This window comes from Tenrec ecaudatus, chromosome 1, assembly GCF_050624435.1.
Source record: "Tenrec ecaudatus isolate mTenEca1 chromosome 1, mTenEca1.hap1, whole genome shotgun sequence".
NCBI classification, from domain to species: domain Eukaryota; kingdom Metazoa; phylum Chordata; class Mammalia; order Afrosoricida; family Tenrecidae; genus Tenrec; species Tenrec ecaudatus.
Window position 1 is genome coordinate 124432185 of NC_134530.1, and position 23253 is coordinate 124455437.

The 23253-nt window shown below is 42.2% G+C and overlaps 1 protein-coding gene across 2 annotated transcripts in view; it reads left to right on the forward strand.

Moving 5' to 3' along the window:
- BTBD8 (BTB domain containing 8) overlaps window positions 1-23253 on the forward strand; it is a 99799-nt gene that overhangs the window by 55676 nt on the left and 20870 nt on the right. For both annotated transcript variants that reach the window (XM_075558397.1, XM_075558389.1), the window contains exons 6-9: window positions 8950-9030; window positions 11007-11103; window positions 15455-15543; window positions 16064-16166. In XM_075558397.1, the coding sequence (XP_075414512.1) occupies window positions 8950-9030; window positions 11007-11103; window positions 15455-15543; window positions 16064-16166 (370 nt within the window). The remainder of the gene's footprint in view (window positions 1-8949; window positions 9031-11006; window positions 11104-15454; window positions 15544-16063; window positions 16167-23253) is intronic.

The following is a 23253-nucleotide window of genomic DNA, read 5'->3' on the forward strand; positions in this document are numbered from 1 at the left end:
CTCACCGGAGAAAGGTAGGTCATTGCCACGCTTTATAGTGGGAATTGAACTCCAGTCAGCACTTCTTTGAAGGAACCCAATCTCCGTTTATTTTAGCCAAAAGAAATCTTACAGTGGTGGCTGAGGCTAGGGGCCATGAATTTGGATTATTTCCTAATCTTCCTTAGGAGATTCCTAGGATTCCTCTGCATCTTCAGAATGATCATTTGGAATATAAATCAGATCCTATTTCTCTCCTGAGTAAAATTCTACCGTGCCTTTCATCACAATGAGAAGGAAGTTCCCATCTTGCCCTGGCATGTAAGACCTCATATGACTGAGTCCAGGTCTTGTCCTTCATTTTGTGCCACTCTTTCTCTCATTTGTTGGCTCCCAGATTTGCTCTCCATCAGTTCATTCAAACCTCATGGACTTGGCGCGTGCTGTTCTCTGCCTAAGGGTCTTCATCTAGATCTTTACGTGGCTGGCTCCTTTTTCATGCTTGCAGTTTCAACTTAGGTCCCAGAAGACCCCACATAGCTACGGTCCAACTCCCCAATTACTCTTTTTAAAAATATTGTCCTGCTGTATTGTCTTTCTAGGAGGCCTAGTGGCACAGTAGGTTAAGCAATGGGATGCTAATTGATAGGTTGGTGATTTGAATCCACCAGCCACTCCACTGGAGAAAGATGAAGTACTCTCAGATTAACATGAAGATTCACAATCTCAGGAACTCTATGGAGGCAGCTCTACTCTGTCCTACAGGTTTACCATGAGTTGAAGTAGACACAGTGACCGTGGATTTTATTTATTTGGTTTTATTCTCTTTATAGCACCTTTCCTTGTCCAAATTTTCTCCTTTATGTGTTTGCTTAAATATGATAATTTCCTATCTCTCAATTAAAGCTTTTTTATCTCGGAAGTCTTGAATAGGGCCTTTTATTCAATAAATACTGAATGTGAGGAAATGACGTACCTATGCATTTTTTAGCCTGTGCATCTAAGCCCCAAACCAAACCCACTACCACCAAGTCCATTCCAACTCACAGATTCAAGTGACACTATATACCGGGTTTCCAAGGCGGTGAATCTTTACAGTGGCAGACAGCCTCACCTTCTTACTGCTCAGCGTTTGCTGGGTTTGAACCACTGACCTTGAGGTTAGCAGTCCAGTGCCCTCCTACAACACTACTAGGGATCTTCAACTTTGAAACACAGTACTTTAGTTGTCTCGATATATGTTCAGGGGCCTGAGTGGTGCAATAGTTAAAGCACTGGCAGCTAACTAGGAAATCAAAGGTTCGAGCCCACCAGCTGCTGCAAGGAAGAAGGTGTGACATTCTGCTTCTGTAAATATTTACAGCCTCGGAAACCTATGGGGCAGTTCTCCGATGCCCTATAGCCGTGGTTCTCAGCCTTCCTAATGCCGCGACCCTTTAATACAGTTCCTCGTCTTGTGACCCCCCAACTATAAAATTATTTTTGTTGTTACTTCATAACTGTAATTTTGCTACTGTTATGAATCGCGTGAACCCTGTGAAAGGGTCGTTTGACCCCCAAAGGGGTTGCGACCCACAGGTTGAGAACCGTTGTCCTATAGGGTCATTATGAGTCAGAATTGACCTGACAACCATGGGTTTGGTTTAAAATAGAGTCTTTTAGAAAACTGCCATCTCAGAGTTTCCCCATCTAGCAACTCTGAGTTTATGCAATGCTTTTATCGCCGGGAAGCTTTTGATTACATTTTAGTGTGATTGTTGCTTTAAATCTCTTCATTTACATTGTAGACTATTTTAGTAATTTGTTGTTTTTCCAGATCGCTTGGTCATGTCTCGATAAACAGTTTTAGTAAAAATACAAATGACTTACAACAAAATACCGTGGATGCAGATTAGTGGAGCATCTGTCAAGACAGCAGGACAGGAGGCCTGCTGTTTTTATAGCTGTCATCTGCACTGACAGAGAGGCTCGAGAGTCGGTGTTTTAGTGTTCACTATAATGAAACTACTTTGCTTTTAGTCAGTCATTATGATCTTCTGCTTAAACGTGCCAATTCTTAAAAAGGAACCATTCTTCAAACATAAATGCCCAATTTTCATTACTGTTCGTAAGAATGGTTGTTTAGAATCTGGGAGGGAAAGTGTATGGTATTTGTTCTAGGAATTTTGCTGGTGTTTTAGATAAATTAAATATAGATAATATGGTCCCCTTAAGATCCAATCTTGTCATATCCATTTAGGAGGAAAGTAGGATATGTCAATGAGAGTATTCTGAGACTTGACTTTTTGTATCTAAGAATGAAGGTAGCACGCGGTTTTAAATCAGCAGAGACCAGTACTTAGCCACAGTCGGGGACACAACACGTTTATTAAATTAATGGGAAAATCGTTCTATCCTCTGAGCCCTAAAGCTTTAGAAGACGCTATAGATACCCTAGTAGACCATCGTTAAAGCGTCGGCATTCATTTAGCATGTACTCTTAGACCTTCGTCGGGTCAAAGCAAGCCCTCGTGCTCACACCTACTCTCTGCAACTCTTGTCTTCTTGGCGTGCTCATTTTATTCCCTTAAAAACATTAGTAAAAGCCTAACGAGCTGTGGGGTCTTGGCCTCCCTAGCCTCCCCCTGTTTCCAGGGCAGGGCTCGGGTATTGTGAGGGAGGGGTGGGGATCCTTTGATCCCGAGGGCACTGAGTCAGTGCTAACCGTCTGGTAGTACTGGAGAGGCAGTGATAAATCAGACACAAAGTCGACCCTCACAATACTCAGTCTCGAAAGGGAGAGATGTAAATAAGATCTTACAAGTCGTCTTTGATAAATGTGATAGTTGAAGTGTGTGTAGTATACTGGTTAAGGCCCAGGTTTTGAGTTAATCTGCCTGGATTTAATTCCAATGTAAAATTAGCTGTTTTACCTTGGGCATTTTCCTTAATTTCAGTTTCTTCTTCTATAAAATGAGACTAATAATATCTGCTCCCTGGAGATATGATGACTAAATGGGCTGAGGACATTCAGAGTGCTTATTAGCGCAGGGTCTGGTTCATAATAAATGCCCAGTAACAACAACAAAACACAACCAAACTCTTAGCCCATAGAATTGATTCCGACTCCATGACTCTTCTAGGTAGAATAGATTTGCCTCATAGGGTTACGGTGTTCTTTTCTTGTTTTGATCATTTTATTGAGGGCCCTTAGAATTCTTATTACAATCCACACATCAGTTGCATCAGGCATGTTTGTACATACGCTGCCTTCATTCTTTCCTAGACAGTTACTTTCTATTGAGCCCTTGGAATCAGCTCCTCTTTCCCCCTTCCTTCCCCTCCTCTACCCTTGTGACCCCTTAATAGATAATAAATTATTATTATTTTCATAAGGGTTAAGGTTTTCAAAACTGTAGATAGTTACAGAAGCAGGCTGCCACATCTTTTTCCTGTGGAGTGGCTGGCAATGTTTGAATATGAACTTCTAGTTTGCAGCTAAGTCTTAAACTCTGCACCACAGGCTCCATAAATATTCAATCAGTGTACTAATATTTTATATATGTATGTGTTCTCTAAATTCATTATTTTCACTTGTCTTTTTAAAAATTATTATTTGGGAGTGAATACATCTATCATTCCAGAGTTCAATCACATTAAGCAGCATTGTGCAATAGCTACCACAATCAGTATCCAAACATTCTCTATCTTCCTAGACTCCATGATATTGTCTCCCTTTCGCTGCCCCTCTGCCGCCGCCACCACCATTGTACCCCTGAAACCTTCAGTCTACTTGCTGTCTGCATAGGTTCACTAATCCCAGGTTTCCTATACCGAAACACAGAAAAACATATAACACAACTTCAAGAAGGTGACCCCCAATGACATAGCATATCTGAGAAAAACCAGAAAATGTTGGAAAACAGATCAGGTCCAGCAAAGGGGGATCAACTGACAAAGTTTCAACTGTTCAAGTCAGATTTATCCCTTTGATCTTGTTTACTCATCTGTGCAGTGCGCTCTGTTTACCACTGCCCTCCCTTCCCTCAATTGTGGGTAGAGGGGGATCACCAGAGGCTTACTTCCTAGGTAGGCCTCACAATATAGCTTGGGCTCCCATCATCCATAGCCATCGGTAAACTGGATTCTCACAGTTTAGGCTCGGACAGTAGTCCCTCCTTCCACTTCGGAGTACATGGATTACAGTCCTTTGGGAACATGATGGTGTGCTGCTTCCCTGGGGACTTACTTGACATCTCACTTAGATGGCTGCTTGTTTGGGGAATCAGCCTTTAAGACTTCAGATGCTACTTTATGTGGTAGCTGGGCACCGTCCAATTTCCTTGCCGCATGTTGCTATAGCACCCATATCTTCTGTGTTCCTTTTCTGAGGGCAAGTATCAAGCAGGGCCATGATGTAAGGACTGATTGTCAATAAATTGGAGCTGGGATTTAGTGTGAGCTCAAAACCCATTCCTGGATCTATTTTTTGTGTGGTTGCTTGCTTTTTTTATCTGCCTTTGGCTCTCTTTCCAAATTTTCTTGTTAATTTATGGTAGCAAGTCTTATTGATGATCCCCCTGGGGCATAATCATCTTCCATGAATATTGTCTTTGATTGACCCCTGGTCCTAATTTTTTTAAAGCCCTGTTGAGAGAAGCCAGCATAAGCTAACTTCATATCACAGTACCTGAATTATTCACTTTTACACAATCCTTTCATGGCTGGACGCTAGTTACACAGATAATTGGGGTTAGTTATCAGGGAAATAGACAAAAATAATTACTGAGGCTGTCCGTCACGGGTTTGCTGGCGTAGTATATTTGATGTTAATTGCTATTATAATATTTAATTCAGTGGGTTTCTCTCCCTTTTTGATTTGGGATATATGAAGGAAATAACCTGATAAAGCACCGTATGTGCTGTGTCAGAAAGGTGACTGGTGGAGGAGAGCATTTTAAGCACATGGGCAGCACGCGCGAAGGCATGGATGTACAGAGAATTCGAAAAAGTGCACATACGAGCAGTGACCTCCGAGCAGCTGCTCGAGAGGGAGAACCAGAGTCAGATGATAGAAAGACTACACTGTGCTTAGGAATGGGGGCTTCCTGAAAGGGGCTGTGGAGAATTGTGGAAGGGTTTAAAGTGTTGGATACATCAGATTTGCATTTTAGCAAAGTCACTCTAGCAATCATGTAGAAAATGGGATACAAGCAGATCTCAGGCAGGAAGTCTGAGAAAGAAGATACTCATTGTTCAGTGTGGAGAAATAGGGAGACTAAAGCAGGGCAGCAAAGTGGAGACGCAGCAGCGGCTAGATTCAAGGGGGTTTTTGAAGCTGTAAGTAATAGATGCGATGAGGGAGACGATGGAGATTAACCCCAGATTCTGACGAGATGGGTAATGTGTGCTGGAGTTTTGAGGGCATCCAATAAATAACAGCCTCCCTTTCTGTCCAAAACCAGGCAGAACTGAATGTTATAGCATTCGTGTGCTTTACTGGGAGATGGGAGAGAGAAGAAGGTTTCTGCTCCTGTAAAGACTTTAGTCTCGGAACTCCCCAGGGCAGTTCCACTCGGTCTCTGTGAGTGGATGGCAGTGTGCGCTTGCTTCATATGAGAGCCAGGCGTGGCTTGTTTATGGCATCCCAGGGTAGCCCACCGAACAGGAAGTTTGACTCTTCAAGGCAGACGGGCCTCCTCGTCACCATTTCCCCGTGGTTTCTCAGAGAAAGAGGGAGAAAAGAAATCACATCTCCTCCCAGCAGTCAAGATACAAGAAACCCTCCAACTGTGCTATTAGCAAAATAGAATTTAAAGAAAGAGGATCCAATTTAGGATGTTGGGAGGGGAGTTGGGAAAAGGAGGAAGGTCATGAACTCAGAGTTTGAGATCCAGCAGTCAGGGAGACACAGATTATCACTCTAAACTGCTTTTTCAATCACATCTTTACTTTGTGGATGGAGACTCATTGAGCTAGAGACACTGGATAAGAAACTGCATTGAGAAACATTTTTCATTTCATTAGGGGTTCATACAGCTCTAATCCAATCCATACATACATCAATTGTGTAAAGCACATTTGTACATTCATTGCCCTCATCATTCTCAAAACATTTGCTCTCCACTTAAGCCCCTGGCATGAGGTCCTCATTTTACCCCTCCCTCCCTGCTCCCCCCTCCTTCATGAACCCTTGATAATGTATAAACTATTATTTTGTCATATCTTGCCCTGTCTGATGTCTCCCTTCACCCACTTTTCTGTTGTCTGTGCACCAGGGAGGAGGTCACATGTAGATCCTTAAAATTGGTTCCCCCTTACCAACTCACCTTCCCTCTACCTTCCCAGTATCGCCACTCACATCACTGGTCCTGAAGGGATCATCTACCCTGGATTACCCATGTGTCCAGTTCTTATCTGTACCAGTGTCCATCCTCTGGTCTAGCCAGATTTGTAAGGTAGAATTGGGATCATGCTAGTGGGGGAGGGAGGAAGCATTTAGGAATTTAAAGAAAGTTGTATGTTTCATGTTTCATCGTTGCTACATCACACCCTGACTGTCTCCTCCCTGACACCTGTAAGGAGATGTCCAGTTGTCTATAAATGGGCTTTGGTTCTCCACTCTGCACTCCCCCCTGCATATTCACAATGATATGATTTTTTGTTCTGATGATGCCTGATACCTGATCCCTTTGACATCTCATGATCGCACAGGCTGGTGTGCTTCTTCTATGTGGGCTTTGTTGCTTCTCAATTAGATGGCCGCTTGTTTACCTTCAAGCCATTAAGACCCCAGACGCTATATCTTGATAGCTGGGCACCATCAGCTTTCTTCACCACATTTGCTTATTCACCCACTTTGTCTTCAGTGATTGTGTCAGGAAGGTGAGCATCACAGAATGCCCGGTTAATAGAACAAAGTATTCTTGCATTGAGGGTGTACTTGAGTGGAGGCCCAATGTCCATCTGTTACCTTAATACTAAACCTATAAATATATGCACATAGATCTATTTCCCCATCCTCATATAAATATATTTACATATGTACATGCCTTTATTTCGACCTCTGTAAATGTCCTTTGCCTCCTAGCTCTGTCTTCTATTTCCTTTGACTTTCCTCTTGTCCCACTGTCCTGTCCCACTATCAGTCTTCATTTGGGTTTCAGCAATTCCTCTTGGTTACATTACCCTTGATCATGCCCTACCAGGCTTCCCACATCCTCCTCACCACCAATTTGGATCACTTGTTGTTCCCTTGTCCCTGGGTTTGTTAACACCACTACCTTTTCCCCACATCCCCCTCTCCGTCCCCCCCGGAACTGTTGGTCCTATTGTTTTCTCCTCCAGATTGTTCATCCAGCCTATCTTATTTAAACAGACCTGCCGAGATAATAACATGCACAAAAACAAGACAGAGCAAAACCAAGCAACAATATACAGCAAAACAACAACAATAACAATAAACCAATGACCAAAAAAACACAAAAAGAAAAGCTTGTAGTTAGTTCAAGGATTGTTTGTTGGCCTTTAGGAGTGTTTTCCAGTCCAGCCTGTTGGGGCACCAAGCCCTGGCCCCAAAGTCCACCTTGGGTATTCCCTGGGGACCTTGCCGCTCCATTCCCTTGCTGTTCTGTTGTACCCCCTTAGTGTTTTGCCTTGGTGTGGTGGGATCATATCGGGTGCAATTCCCACACTGTGTCTCCGGTGTTGTCCCCTGTAGGGCTATGGGTCAGTGAGGGGCATCATGTCTCCTAGTAGAGTTGGCCATGTGGTCTTCTCTGTGGCCTGGCTGCTCTAATTGGGAACATCATCCTCAAGGCTTGGTGGGCCAGGATGTGCTCCACTCTCTCCTCCTCCCTCTTCATCTGCTCCCATGTGCTCTGATCAGATATGTCTCTCTCCTGGAGCTGCATATTCAGTGCCATCCTTTGAGATAAATTCTTCTGGGGAGAGGGGCAGGTGTCCATGTAGTAGTTGGGATTGGGCCGGCCCCTCAGAACGCTCCACTGGTTCTAGTAAACAGGCTTATCCATTGAAGGCATTTAAACAAGACCCAAGTAGCTTGTATAAAACGCTAAGGAGACAATTTGCTAATGAGCCAGGGGATTGTCTGTGACCTCAAGGATTCCATTTAACCCTAAAAGTCCTTGATAGATGATGTTCCTTGGATAATAAATGATTTAATAATATTCTAGTCACATTTTATATCATATAAAATATTTAGCTGAAGTCATGCTTTTAAATTAGTGGTATAGTTGCATAGGTGATATTTGAAGAACTTATTCAGATATGTGTGAGATTGAACTTTATCTTGGCTAAAAGTTTTTGGGGACAATACAAATGTATTGTGGCAGCAGTTATTTTTTTATTTTTTGGTTACTAAATCATTTTATTGGGGGCTCTTACAGCTCCTATAAAAATCTATACATCAATTGTACATATGTTACCATCATTTTCAAAACATTTTCTTTCTACTAGAACCATTGGTATCAGCTCCTCTTTTTCCTCTCCCCCGACTCTCCCACCCTCGTGAACCCCTTTATAATTTATAAATTATTTTAATTTTCATATTTTATACCATCCATTGTCTCACTTCACCCATGTTTCTGTTGTTCATCCCCCTCGTTGGGGGAGGGCTATAGTTTGATCACTCGGATCAGTTTCCCTTTCTCCCCCTTCTCCCTGCACATTCCTGCTACCCTCATGGAATTGCTACTCTCATTATTGGTCCTGAGGGATTTATCTGTCCTGGATTCTGTCAGGGGCTGTACCAGAATACATGGTCTGGTCTAGTTGGTAGAACTGTAAGGTAGAACTGGGGTCGTTGATAGTGGTGGGGAGGAAGCATTAAAAACTAGAGGAATGTTGAGTTTCGTTGGCTGGCTCATCCCTTCCTTGGGACCCTTCCGTGAGAGGATGTTCAATTGAACGACATCAGTTAAACTTTAGTAATTTCTAAGTTTGAGTTCATTTTTTCCTTTTTTATTCCAGTATAAGCCAGGTAGAAATGAAGGTTATGATGTATTTTATATATGGCGGAACTTTGGACTTTCCAGACAAAGCTAATGTTGGGTATGTATTACATTTTAGTAAATTTGAAAATAGAATCAAATTTAATAAATTTGAGTATAAGATTTCTTTTCTTCAACACCATTTTATTGGGAGTTAATACAAATATACTATTCTGTAGTTGAATCATATCAAGCAGTATTTTACAGTTGTTACCACAATCAGTTTGAAGACAGTCTTTTTTTCTTGAACTCTTTGACATCAGCTCCCTTTTACCCCCACCCCACCACTGTACCCCCAGAAACCCTTATTCTACTTGCTGTCCCTGTAGGTTCATCAATGCTGGGTTTCATATCCTAAAAAAAAGAAAAACATAACACAAATTCAAGAGGGTCACCCAATGACACAATACATCTGAGATAAGCCCCAATATGACCAAACGAAAAATTTGAAAACCAGATTAGGCCGAATGTGCATTAAAGGGATCAACTGACAGGATTTTAACCATTCAAGTCAGGTTTATCCTTCTGATTGTATAGTCATCTCTCCAGGGTTCTCTATTTGGTAACCACGTTCCTCCCATCCCTCCAGTATGGATAGAGGGAAATCACCGGAGACTTATTTCCTGTGTAGATCTCACAAATGTATGTTAACCTCCCACTGTCATCCATAGCCTTCTGCAAACCGGATGCTCCCAGTTTAGACTCTGATACTAATCCACCTTTGACTTCGGATTATGATTTGCAAACCTTCACCTACTGACATGGGTGTGCTTTTTCCATTTAGACTTAGTTGACATCTCACTTAGATGGCTGCTTGTTTGGAAACAAATTTCTGCTTTTTCGTACTATGTTGTAAAGTATCAAAGTAAAGCCTTAAATTCATTATTTATTTTCCTCTGTCCTTTCTGTGTTTGGGGACTATGTTAAAAAAGATAAGCAAATAAAAATACTTTGTTTAGAAGAAAAGATGATTTGGCAATTCCCAGTAATAGGATTATGAAGAGCTTTTAATTAAGCTTATAGTAAAGAAGAAAAAACTTGTTTGGGAAAACCAATGGCAGATTTTTGTAAAAATTAAATGCTTTATTCAACATTGAATAATTATTTTACTGCTTTGCTTTTTAAATTGTTCAGAATGGCTCACTTAAAAGTCATTCGGAAAATTTCAGAAAGAAGAATACCCTTAAATGTTATTGAGAAACATAGACACTTAACTTACAGCCGTCTTACAGGCCAACAATGACTTGAGTCTCCAGTGACTTATAGTAAAGTGTTCTCTAAAATGTTATAACCCTGCTGTTGGGTGAAATTTCATGCTGAGCTTCTTCATGTGTTTCAGATTCCCTCCCTCTTCTTGATTTTCTAATACCAGATAGATGAAGGCTGTACTTTTAATTTTAAAAATTCATTAGTGCCTTCAATCACAAACTGATGAAATAGTATATTTCTTGGGACAAAGTGCCATGAGTTCAAGGGATTGAATGCTGAAGCTACCCCCACTCCCCCCAGATCCTTATGTAGAATTTCTTCATGCTCTCAAAGCTTGTAGATTTCCAAAGTACCTAAAGTATATGTAGGGGTCAGAAATATTTATCAAAATTAAGAAGCAAAGGACACTCCTCAAGTCACCAATTGCTATTGACAACCTTAGAGTCATTTGTAGGTATTTACAGTATGATAAGCATCAATGAACTGATGACGCCCTCAAACTTTGATTATACAATTTTTTTGGCAAGGATTTTGAAGCTTTCACTGCACTGAGAATGGACAGTTTCCAGGACTGAGAATATGAGAGGAAGTTGAGAAATGTCTCCAAATTTACCTCTTGTTATTCTCTATTAATCAAATCATGTGACAGTGCTTTACCTTTGTGTCATATACTTTTTATAATCAATAAAGTTTGTATTATTTGAAGTGAAAAATATGATTAAAATCATTTAATTAAAATTTGATGATATATTATCAAGAAACTACTGTGTATTTTGCTTATAATTTTTTCAATTAGAAAATTAAAAGTATATAAATTTTTTATTTTAGTCAGATACTCAATGTGGCAGATATGTATGGGCTGGATGGATTAAAAGAAGTAGCAATCTACATTTTAAGAAGAGATTACTGCAATTTCTTTCAAAAGGTAATTAATTATTGAATCTCATAAATTTTTTTACGCAGTGCTTAAAAAATCACCCATTATTATCTGGTAATTTTAGCAGGTTTATTGGCATGTAATTCACATATCATACAATTCACTAGTTCGGTTACATCAAGAAGAGTTGAGTAGTCATTGCCACAATCAATGTTAGAACATTTACACTCATTGTTACTAGCTCTCCATTTCCCCAGAGTTTCCCTACCCGAACCCTAAGAAACTATTATTCTAGTTACTGTCTCTATAGAGTTACCTATCCTGGCTTCCCTAGAAAGAAAATCATACCAAAAAATCCCACACAAGACAGCAATAACAAAACACAGAAAAACAGCAATAACAAAACACAGAAAAACCTGAATCCTAAAGAAAGCAGAAAGTAATGAAAATGAGAACAAATTCAAAGTGGGTCAAAAGAGAAACTAAATTGTAAGAGGTTCAAATGCAGCCTAACTGCCTGCATGAATTCCCTTTCTGATGCACTCTGTGCAAGGGCACGGCTATTCCCATCGTTCATCAATGCTCCAAGGGAATGCCTCTCCTCCAAGGGCAGCGTAATCTCTGTGGGGGCTCTGCAAGTGGCTTTGGGGCTTCCACTGTCTTTTGTAGCCTCCTGCAAACCAGGTGCTCATAATTTAAGCTGTACTACTATTCCTCCTCTGAAATCTGATTTTATTATTCACAGTCCTTGGATCACACAGGCTAGTGTGCCTCTTCCATGTGTACTTGGCTGGCACCTCATTTAGCTGACTGCTTATTTTAAGGCAAGCTTCTAAGACCCAGATACAGTTCTTTCTGATAGCTGGGTACCAATCACCTTCTTCATTATCTGGTCATTTTTAACTCCAATAATAAATAGTGCTTTAACTCTTCCCATAGCAGCCTAAGGTGCTCTGCCATCATAGTTGGCTATTCACTTGACCCACAAAATCATGCAAATCAAGAGGTCAGATCTTCAGGTCCATTTGAAGAATCCCTGTGATAAGAGCTGTACAAGCCCCGAATAAAATGACTTAAAAAGAGAAAGAAAGAAAGAAAGAAAGAAAGACCACCCAGGAAACTGCCCAGGCCATCAAGGTTATGCATCCTGAAAAGCCACCAAGTGTTTGAAAGATGTCACTTTGCAGAAGCAGTATGGGTCCTCCCGACGATGTAATGCTGTCGTTGGTAGGTGTGCTCAGGCCAAACGGGTTGGACCCAAGATCGGTGGCCCAAAAAGAGTGCTGAATTTTTACTGCACATGCTTAAAACTGCAGACGGTAATGCTGAACTTAAGGACTTAGATGTGGCTTCTTGGTCATTGAGCACATCCAAGTGAAAAAAGCCCTCAAGATGTGCCGCCAGACTTACAGAGCTCATGGTCGGATCACCCCATCCGTGAGCCATCTCTGCCACCCCGGGACGGATCCCGACTGAGAAGGACGCCTTGTTCCTGGACCAGAAGAGGAGGTTGCACAGGAAGACAGTGATATCCCAGAAGAAACTGAAGAAGCAGCAAAGTATGCTTGGGAGCTAAATAAACTTACAATTAAAAGTTGCCCAGATAAGTAAACTAGTGCTTTAAAAGTATTTTAAATACTAACGATAATAAGTCAGTGCACCTAATGGGAATGCCAGTTGAGGAATAGCTCATATTGTATGCTTGTAAAGCAAAACAAACGCCACCATAGAACAAAATTCAAACCATTTTAAGTAAAATCGAATTGAGGTGGAAGCTTTTTGAAAGGTGATAGGAGTGCCTTGTATAATCCAAAGATGGCATGTACAGCTGGGACTCGAGGTTTGGGACTAGAAGAAAGACCCAAGAGTGACTTCTCCTTTAACCAAGGAGTCGCGCGGTGCCTCCCTGGTTGTTTTCCGTGGCACACACTCCTGCCTCTTCTCGTTACAGTGCGCACACGAGGGAGAATACAGTTCTTTCCCACCTGCCTCCTGCTTAGGAAACACCATTTTTCACTTTAACTCACGCAAAAGTAACTATTCTCTTCCCGAAATCTATGAAACACTAGGTATTTCAGAGTCATTTGATACATTATTTTACTTAAGTCATTGTTTTAATTTTATTCTGGGACTATATATTATGGTTCCACAACTAAGCTACACTATGTTCATATTTAACCAAAAACAAGTCTTCAAAGAATTGTTTACATCAATGTCCCCCTCTTGGTGGGTACTGAGAAGTTAACAATATTCATAGAAGTTAACATTCCATGAATTTGATTCACCTAATTTGAAGTTTCGGTGACATTTAAATGTAAGTGTGTGTGTTAGATAGGACTTTCCTTACTGTCCTGTAGGTAAGCTTCAGTGACAGAAAAGAGGCGCTAAACCGCCTGTGCTAAGCTAAGGACAACGGGACAGCCAGCGCCCCCACCACACCCCCGCCCTCCCCACGCTTTATTGAGAAACAGTTAATCACCTCAGTTATCTTTATGAATTTACTTCAGCCCCTTTAAAGAAAAGAACTGCAAAGGGGCGGGGGCGGGGTGGGCAGCGGGTAGTCTGTGGTTTCTTCAGTTTAGTTGTCCCTACTGTCTCAGCCAAATGAAAGCTAGGAGGCAGGTCCAAGTGAATCCCAAGTACAGACTAAACATGGAAAGGGTCTCTTCAGTGAGGAGATGCATCCTGTATCCCCAGATGGGTTTTATCCTTTCTCTGGAACCAGCCTGCCCTGGCACTTCCATCAGAAGGAAGGTGGTCCGCAATTGCTTGGCAGAGCTTGGCATCGGCCCTCAGACACCAATGGGAATGTGCTTGAACATCCTGATTTCTAAAGGAGGGGGCTTGCTAGAGCAGCAAGCACTTGCCTGGTGATAAGGGACTCTGATCATTTTTGTCTAAGGAAAAAGTTACAGGGAGTTCATCCCCAGTGACACACGACCCACAGGGAAGGAGGAGTACCCCAGGAGGCTGCAGGAGGGTTAAGAGACTGACACGGGGCCAGATGGGACGATGCTCTCCCTCGGGAGGCAGGGGGAACCAGTAGAAGACTCTTCATCCCCCGAGAGCCTCGAGTGAAACCATCAGCCCCCAGAGTCACACGTCAACCGAGGCGGCCAGCATCTGAATGAAAGCGAGACCAAGGACATCTCCTGCTACCATGCTGGTCCCTGCTTGGTGGAACCAGGCCCTCTCCAAAGGAGTATTTTCATACAAGTTATTAATAAGCTGCAGTCAATTAGTAGACATTATGTTATAGAGAGCAGTTATTCATAAATGAAATCAGTTTTGACTGCTGAATATTTTAACTCCTATGCTTACATTTTTTCAGTGTTTCAGACTTCTGGCTGCTTTCCGTCGCAAGTATGCCTACACCAGTAATCCTTTCCCTCATACTAATTTGATACTTCAGTCTAAAATGGGTCAGGAAATCAAATATTTAACCTGGTGGAATATACCACGATAACCATTTCTGGTTTTAAGACAACTTAGGGAACTTTTAATTAGCTCAACGGGAATCACATAACTGGTAGCATACAAAGCAAAACATTTACATTTCATTTCTTAAATAAATACCAATATAACACTTTTAAAGGAAGGATATTGTGAAATCAAAGGACTGCGCTTAAGGTGTTCTAAAGCGGCTTTCGCTCGTCTCAGAGACGAAGGGCAGGTACTTAGAAGTATACATTTAGAGGCCACATGAACAAGTTGGCTGCTGTCTTTGTTCGACGTCTCATCCCCAAATCACAAGTAATAGATGTTTGAGAAGAGAAGCTGAAGTGTAGTCAGCTTAACTGGGTACTAGATGTCCTTAGGAACGTGACCTCGACACTGAGTGTGCAGAGCCTGGGCCATGTATAACTCAAGAGGCTTCACACCCAGAGCACCAAGTGGCTTTCATGTCTTGTATGTACATTTTGTTTATTTTTGTTCATTACTCCCATATACCATATATACTCGTGAATAAGCCGAGTTTTTCAGCAAATTTTTAATGCAGTTTTTGTGTAGGCTTATGTTTGATTGTAAACAGTAGGTACTTAAAAATTGTTAATTAACTAATGATCCAATTAAGTTCTCTTTTTATGTGAGGTTGCACATTACTTAAAATTTACATTTATACTATAGGAAATAGATTAGACCATATGTATTGCAATGTTATGTGCTGGAAATTATATATGTTAAGCGAAAATAAATGAGAGTCGAAACTGTACATTCTGGCAGCTAAAAGAACTCAGATGATAGTGTGTAAAACTAAACATGATCCGTGATTTCAAGAGACTCACACGTCTGAATTAAGTATATTCTGCTGATGAGTCAAACCATCTTTGTGAAGCAAATGCTTTTAGCCTTCTGTAAGTTGAAAACTAATACATGTGGTACTTTCTGTCAATTTTAGCCTATTCCCGGAAGGTTGGCATCTATTCTAGAGTGCCTGCTTATTGCTCATTCAGTTGGCGTGGAAAGTCTTTTTACTGACTGCATGAAGTAAGTGATCTGAAATAGCGCTGATAGCATTAATTTAGGGGCTTGTTGTTTCACTCTCCTAATTTTGTGGACCATTTAGATTTGACCTATTTTCTTAAGTGTGATATTTAACTAGTTATGCCAGTTGGGGGAGAAAAAGTATCAATTTACATACTACTCGGGATACTTAGGATCCATCTTCTTTTAGTTGAGTCATTGTTACTTTTGTTAAAAATCTATGTACATAACATAAAGGTGGCATGGTTACGTTTCCCACAGAACTCAGACAACTAGCAATAAAGTTTAGTCAAAATGCCTGATGCAAAGGGCTTAAGTGGAGAGCAAATGCTTTGAAAATGATTAGGGCAAAGAATGTACGGATGAGCTTTATGCAATTGATGTATGTATATGTGTGGATTGTGATAAGTATGAGCCCCTAATAAAATGTAACTTTTATATAACTGGCAACTAAGATAGTATTGACTATATAATGAAAGATATTTTCGGTTTTCCCACTTGGAATTTGTTTCTAATTTAACAGGTGGATTGTAAAGCATTTTTCAAGGTGCTGGTCTGAGAGAAGCTTTGCCAATGTACCCCCTGAGATCCAGAACAGGTGTCTTAATATGCTGATTCAATCCTTAGTAAGTGTAACCTCAATAACCTTGCTCGTGTTTGCCATCACAGAATTGATTCATTTTGCGTAAGGGCTTTCAGTCTTTTTTTTTTTTAACAATTTATTGGCTTTCAGTCTTTTAAATATAAGTGTAAAACTTTTTATGAAAGCAAGATATGAAAACCAGTTCCAGATAACTCCAAACCAATTCATACAGATAAGGCTGGTGGCTACCTCTGTGCAGATTTATAAAGCCACGAGAACCCTGTGCAAGACTGCTGCGAGTCAGAAGCCACTGAATGGTAGTGGGGTTCGTGTGGCTAGGTTATCGTTAAAGATTCTATTCCCCAGAAGACACGCCATGAGGCGGTGTATATTGGTTTATGAAGAGGCCAGGTATGGATGGAGCCTGTGCATTCACTTAGTCACATGAATGTCCCCGCACGGAGGTAGGTCGAGATATAAGACTGCTACCTCTATGATATTGACCCCCAGGAATATCAGCTAGCAACCTGATGGCAGATTTTCTTTATTCTTTATTTCTTTTTAAAACATATTTGTATTTGCATATCTTACTCATTCCAATATATCCCTTCCCTTCCCATACAGTTCCGTTGTTCAGACCCTATGCAGTCATCAATGTGATCAATCCCCCCCCCCCCCGCCACTTCTCATACCCTCAGGGAACCCTTATCCCTGTCACTGTCTGTGGAGTCATCTGTCTTTACTAGCATGTACCGAGCGATTCTAAACGTACAAATGAACATATGCAAATCTAACATGACCAGTGAGGTATGTCACGTAAGGACCATCCTAGTAGGGGGAGAAAATCTTAAAGAACTAGAGCAGAGGTGTGCTGCACCCTGGCGTTATCCTCCGTTCTGGTGGCAGACTTTCTTCTGCATCACAGAAAGGACAAGAGGCTCCACGTTGTTCTCATTGGAACAGACATTGTTCTGGATATGGATTTGCGGTCCTTTCTGGCAACGCTTCCGGTAAGGTACGTGAACTTACAGAATGTCCTCGCCACCATCCTGGCATCCTCACAGCCTCAGTTCTCGCTAAGGAACTTACTTCCCAGCATGAAGTATTGTAATGATCTCAGCAGGCTCTCTGGGACCCCCAAGTAGCTGGTTTGAGAGTGGCAGAATGGCCGGGTGCAGCTAAGTGGCAAGACTTCACAGGCCTAGAGACTATGCTCCAGGATGTGGTATATACTCGAAGGCCGTGTCCAGTATGCAGTGCTATTTCGCCTACAGCCAGGATTTATGCCTATAGAAATGAAGGGGTGGACATGGGGTCCACACACTGCTGTCTAGCGACCCAAGAGCAAAATGTTTGCCTCTTGTCCCCACAACCTTAGGTTTTGCTGACCTCCAGATAGCGGTTCACAGAGAAAACTGCTTCTACCGGGGAACCGCAACGAGGCCATTAACCTACAAGTGCAGACTGCCTCCTAGACACGTGGGGCTCTTCATCACAGTGAATCGACAGGCGACGTTGGAGGATCAGTGATGAATGGATATGATCATGGGGAATTTGGGTTGCTACCATAACATATGGATAAGGAGGAGTATATCTAGAAGTTACATCTTGATGTAATTTCTCCATAATTATATGCATAGCTTAGATTTCTAGTAACTTAAATGTGGAGAGATAATATCAAGTGTTATCAACATACCTTATATTAGATGTTAGGGGTCTGAGATAGAAAAAAAACAGTTAATATATTTATGGAAGTATTCAAATAAAAAGGCCTTACTATGATTTAGCATGGCAAAAGGAGCTCTGGTGGCATAGTGGGCTAAGATTTCCTGTGGGCCCCTCCTCAGGAAAGGTGTGCATCAGGGCTGTATCCGCTCACCAAACTTGTTGAGTCTGTCTGCCAGCAAATCATCAGAGAAGCTGGATTATATGAAGAAGAATCTGACATCAGGATTGGAGGAAGGCTTATTAACAACCCGCAGCACGCAGATGACACAACCTGCTTACTGAAAATGAGGAGGAGTTGAAGCACTTGCTGATGAAGATCAAGGATTGTAGTTTTCAGTGTGGATTATGACTCACAGAAGACCAGCATCTTCACAACTGGACCAATAAGTAACATAAATGGAGAAAAGTTTGAAGTTATCAAGGAGGGGGTGGGGGGGGTGGATCCACAGCCATTGCTCAGGGAGGCGACCATCAAGAGCTCCAACGACGGATTGCATTGGATAAGTCGGTTGCACAACACCTCTTTGGAGTATTCAGAAGCAAAGATGGTGCTTTGCGGACTAAGGTGTGCCAGATCTAAGCCATGGTATTTCCCATCGTCTCATATGCACATAAAAGTTGAATATATTGAATGTAGAAGGCCAAAGATGAGGCAATGCATTTGAATTAGGGAGCTGGAGAAGAATATTGACAGCTCCACGGACTGCTAAAAGGACAAACCGATCTGCCCTGTAAGAAGTACAGCCAGAGTGCTCCTTAGAGCCAAGGACAGTAAGACTTCATCTTGCACACTTTGGCTCATTGCCAAGAGCAAGCAGTCCCTGGAGATGGACATCATGTTTGTAAAGTGGAGGAGCAGCAAAAGAAAGGAAGGCCTTCGAAGAGAGAGATGACACTGCGTCTGCATCAATGGGCTCGGGCACAGCAACTCGTGTCAGGATGGCCCTGGACCGGGCAGCCTTTTGTTCTGTTGCGCACAGTGTCGCTGTGGGTCAGACCTGACCCAATGGCCCCTAACAAACCGACAGAAATCTTAAGGGAATATGAATCAGTTTGAAAAATTCACATTACCCAAGGGAAAAAAAGGGGGTCGGGGAGAGGGGACGACTCTGTGTCATCCTCTTTGGGGGAAAGAATTCACGTATTTGTAATGTGCACGGGTGTTTTATGTGTGGTGATTCGATCATGTTAGAAAGATGCGGAACCTTGCTGTTGTTTTATTTGGGTGCTGAACAGAGTTCACAGAGAAGTGTCGGGGCACAAAGTTGACGAAAAGTAGACTGTGCTGTCTGCGTCCCATGGTTAAGTTGAGCTCTGCTTCCCAGAATCTCCTTTTCTGTATGTTTCCAGTTCGGATGAGCCACAAGAGACGATTCAGCGTGAGCGTTGGGAGGCAGAAGTGTGAGAGGAGCCATTTCTGTTTTTTCACTAGGAAGGTGGGCCAGCCGTTTGTACTTGCACTTCGTTATTGGTTATTTACTGACTTATCCTGTTGGCTTGGAACAGCAACAAGACCCGCAGCTGCTCTAGCTTATGCTGTATCTCTCGTCACCCTCTGTGTGACTCCGTGGTGAACGGCGCCCGCGTCCCCGGAGGGACACCCACATCACGCAGGTGGTCAGTGAGACATGGCCTGGTTCTGGTCCATCTTGGTGGGTTTCAGTTCACACCCCTGTTTTAGCTTGTCCTTGCCCTCCTCTACTTCATACCTGTCTTCCCTCCCACGATTGCATGAGGTCAAGTCCTCGGTAAGCATAGCTGCTCCCATAGCAGCTCTCGGATGGTAACCAGAGAGGGGGCTACCTAAGTGCGAAGACCAACGCAGGCCATAACCCGGTGAGGGGCTTCGGTAAGATATAAATGTAAGTCTCAGCTGAGCCGAAGGAAGAACGGTGCTTTTGTTGGCTATTGTTCGCATTACAGTATCGTTGGGCATTAAAGATTCACTTCCTATTCATAAAGGCAGATAAAAGTTCCTTAGCCCTGGTGGCATGGCAGGCTGTGCTGAGGGTTGCTGACTACAAGGTCAGCAGTTCAAAACCACTGCCTTCCACTTGGGAGACAGATGAGCCTTTCTGCTTCCCTAGAGATTTACAGCTTGATGTCCCAGAGGGCAGTTCTGTTCTGTCCTGTTGTTGTTAGGTGCCATCCAGCCCATAGCAACCGTATGCACGCCAGAACAAGCACTGCCCGGTCCTGCGCCGTCCGCACTGTTGCTCCTATGCCTGAGCAAAAGACTCGAGATGAGTTGATTTGAGGGCAGTGAGTTATAACTTCATTTACTACAAGTGGAAATATTCATTTACAACATTTATCATTATTATTGCTGTTTGTTGTTGTTTTTAAAGGCTGGTTGAGTTAGTTCCGACTCATAGCAACCTGTTAACGAAGCATTGCTGGGTTCTCTGTGGCCCTCACTATGGTCTTTGCATTTGAGCCCGTTTTGCAGCCACGGGGTCAGTCCACCTCTTTGAGGATCTCTCTTTTTCACTGGCCTTTTATTTTACCAACCCAGATGTCCTTTTCTAGGGACATCATAGTTTAGTGGTTTCTAATACCTCCTCGGTTCTAAAATTACCTTTAAAGATGGAATACAGATACGATTATCTCTCTTCCACAAATCAGAAAGAGAATCAGAGAGCCAAGTGTTTTATTCATGTTCACAATGCCAGTCAGCGCAAAGCCAGGTCTTAAATTCTGTCAGCCAGATTATAGGTGCTCAATGTGGTTTGGCCTTGACTTTAAGAAACTTGTAATCTGATGGAAAAAATGGGTATTTAAGCAACAAAATTATGATGAACATTAGCATTAATTTCCATGTCAGTCCTAGTCTTATCACAGTCCATAGCACATACTAAGTACTTCATATATGTTTTCAAATATGTAAATAAACAAATGAATGGTATGATTTATAATCCAGGTGTATACATGGGAACTGGAAGAGGAAACTCCTGATTCTGACCAGGAGCATGAGAGAAGTAATTCAAGAAGAACCTGAACATAAAGTACAGTTTCAAAAGTAAATAGGGCATTCCTGACAAACTACAATGTGACCTATGGGCTGCAGGCAAGACGGTCAGTCTCATAGTCTGCTTTAAGTGGAAGGAGAACAAATGAGTCTGGGGACGGTTTAGCTGAAGCCAGGTTGTAAGGAATCTGTAATGAGTGTCTTATTAAGAAGTTTGACTTTCATCTTACAGGTTGTGTGCGAGATTAATCGGAGAATAAAACCTTCATTAAACCCTCTGCCTCAGAATTTTGTTTTGATTTCTGAGCTCTGATCAGGTTCTTGTAAGCTCTGTGAATACTTCTCTGGGGGGCTGAATAATTTGTTACAGCGGACACATAGAGCTCACAGACGATACTCACGACTATGGGGCTTAGTAGGGAAACAACAGGTACAATTCAGGCTTAGGAATGCTTAGGATACATTTCTTTAATGAAGACAACCTCTGCTCAGCCATGCCCAGCCCTCAGCCTCTCAACCTCTCAGCTACTTGGCTTCTGCTCCGCTCAGGCAAGTGATACAAGATCTTTCAGCTCTGCTGCTGAAGCTCAAAGGCACTGCACTCTGCCCGCAGACCTCAGCCCAAAGGCACTCCGCTTACTCGTTCCATGTGCCAGGAAGCCCTCCTCTCTCTCGTGCCAGTCTCCAGGTCCCGCTGCCTCTGCTGCTGCCCCTCTCCCTCTCGCATCACGTCTCTCTAATGTCACAGTTCCGTCTCCGGGATCAAGGAGGCTCAGCGCAGGGAGCTCAGGTCACAAGAAAAGAGGAGCAGTCTTCCCAAGCATTTTCGTTTCTATTTCAGTTCAGCCACATGTGCCATGACGGGCACTTTCATCTTCAAATATTTGTCGGCCTGCAGTGGGATGCCCTGCACCACTCAGAGGGAGCGCCGAAATGCTGCATTGATCTGTACGTGGAGAAATAGACATTTTCAAAAATTTAATGTGAGGGCTTTGTGTTTTTCTTGGTCACTGTGAAGTATTTCAGTAAGAAGCGGCTGCTGTATCCTATGAGGGAGAAAACATGGCTTCCGGGGGGAAGAGAGCAGGGTGATTGCTAAGGGGAGGGGTAGAAGAGAGAAAGGTATTGGAAAATGCAGGGCTTTTTTAGTCTGCCTGTGCATGCTGCTCTTTCAGAAGCGTCCATGCAGAATCAGATTCACCGCAGCAGCGTGAAGGATTAGTGAGGCATGAAGGGGCATTAAGGCTAGAGCCCTGGCGACCTCGGGGTTACACCTTAGGCCGCTCAAAACCACCAGCTGCTCCTTGGGAAAGCACGGCTTTCTGCTTCCATGAAGACCTGCAGCCCAGAAACCCACCGGGGCAGTTCTGCTCTGGCTGAGAGGGTCACCGTGCATCAGAGTTAACGGGAAGTCAGCGCGTTTGGAATTTGTTTGTTTGGTAACGGCATGGAACAGTTCCAACAGGAAGGAGAGAATGTATAACAAAGAATGTAACTAGTCTCGCGGAATTGTACTTGTAACAACTGTTGAATCATGTGATGTACGTTTTGCTTTGTATACTCCCAACAACACAATAAATACAATTTAAATAAAAAAGAATGATAGCCTAAATTTTAAAAATTCTTTTAAGACAGCTAATTTTGAAGAGTTTTTAAATTTAAAACAATAACAGGTGAGAAGCAGTTACTAGAGTTAAACTCAAATTGCATGTTGTCATTAGCCACAAGGCCAGAGACTACTTGAAAGTCTACTTAATGAACATATATCACACGAACTAAGAAATAGTACGTGATAGTGTATATTCAATATTTTGTATTAGGACCAGGAAGCTACCTAAAAAACATGTAAGTAGGACCCAAGTCTGACATCTCATCCTAAGACACTTTCCAAATAGGTAAAAGGTGGTATATTAACCAATTACAATAAACCATGTAAGAATTATGTTGTAATCTTCATAGAGAAGGAAAGAAGGAGAATTTTTGGTATGATACAACTCTGAGATCATAAAAGAAATATGATAACCTAAAAACGCACAATAATGTGTACACAGTAAAAATCACCATAAATCAAAAGACAAATGACAGCTTATATCACAGATATGAAACTTAATTTTCTTATACAGTTCCTAAAAATGGTTTGTTTGTTTTTTAAGTCAAACAAAGGCAAGGCTGAAATAGATTCCAAAGAAAATGTAAAACTCTCCATGCCATCAAGTCAATTCTGACTCCTGGAGACCTTCTGGGACGGAGCAGAACTGCCCCTGTGGATTGTCCCTAGGATTGTCACTCTTCACTGGAACAGAAAACCTCGTCTCTCTCTCTCCCTTGAGCAGCTGGTGGTTTCGAACTACTGACCTTGCCGTTAGCAGTCCACCATGTAGCCTCATGCACCACCAAAGTTCCGAAAGAAAATAGAACCACTTGTTAATTTGAT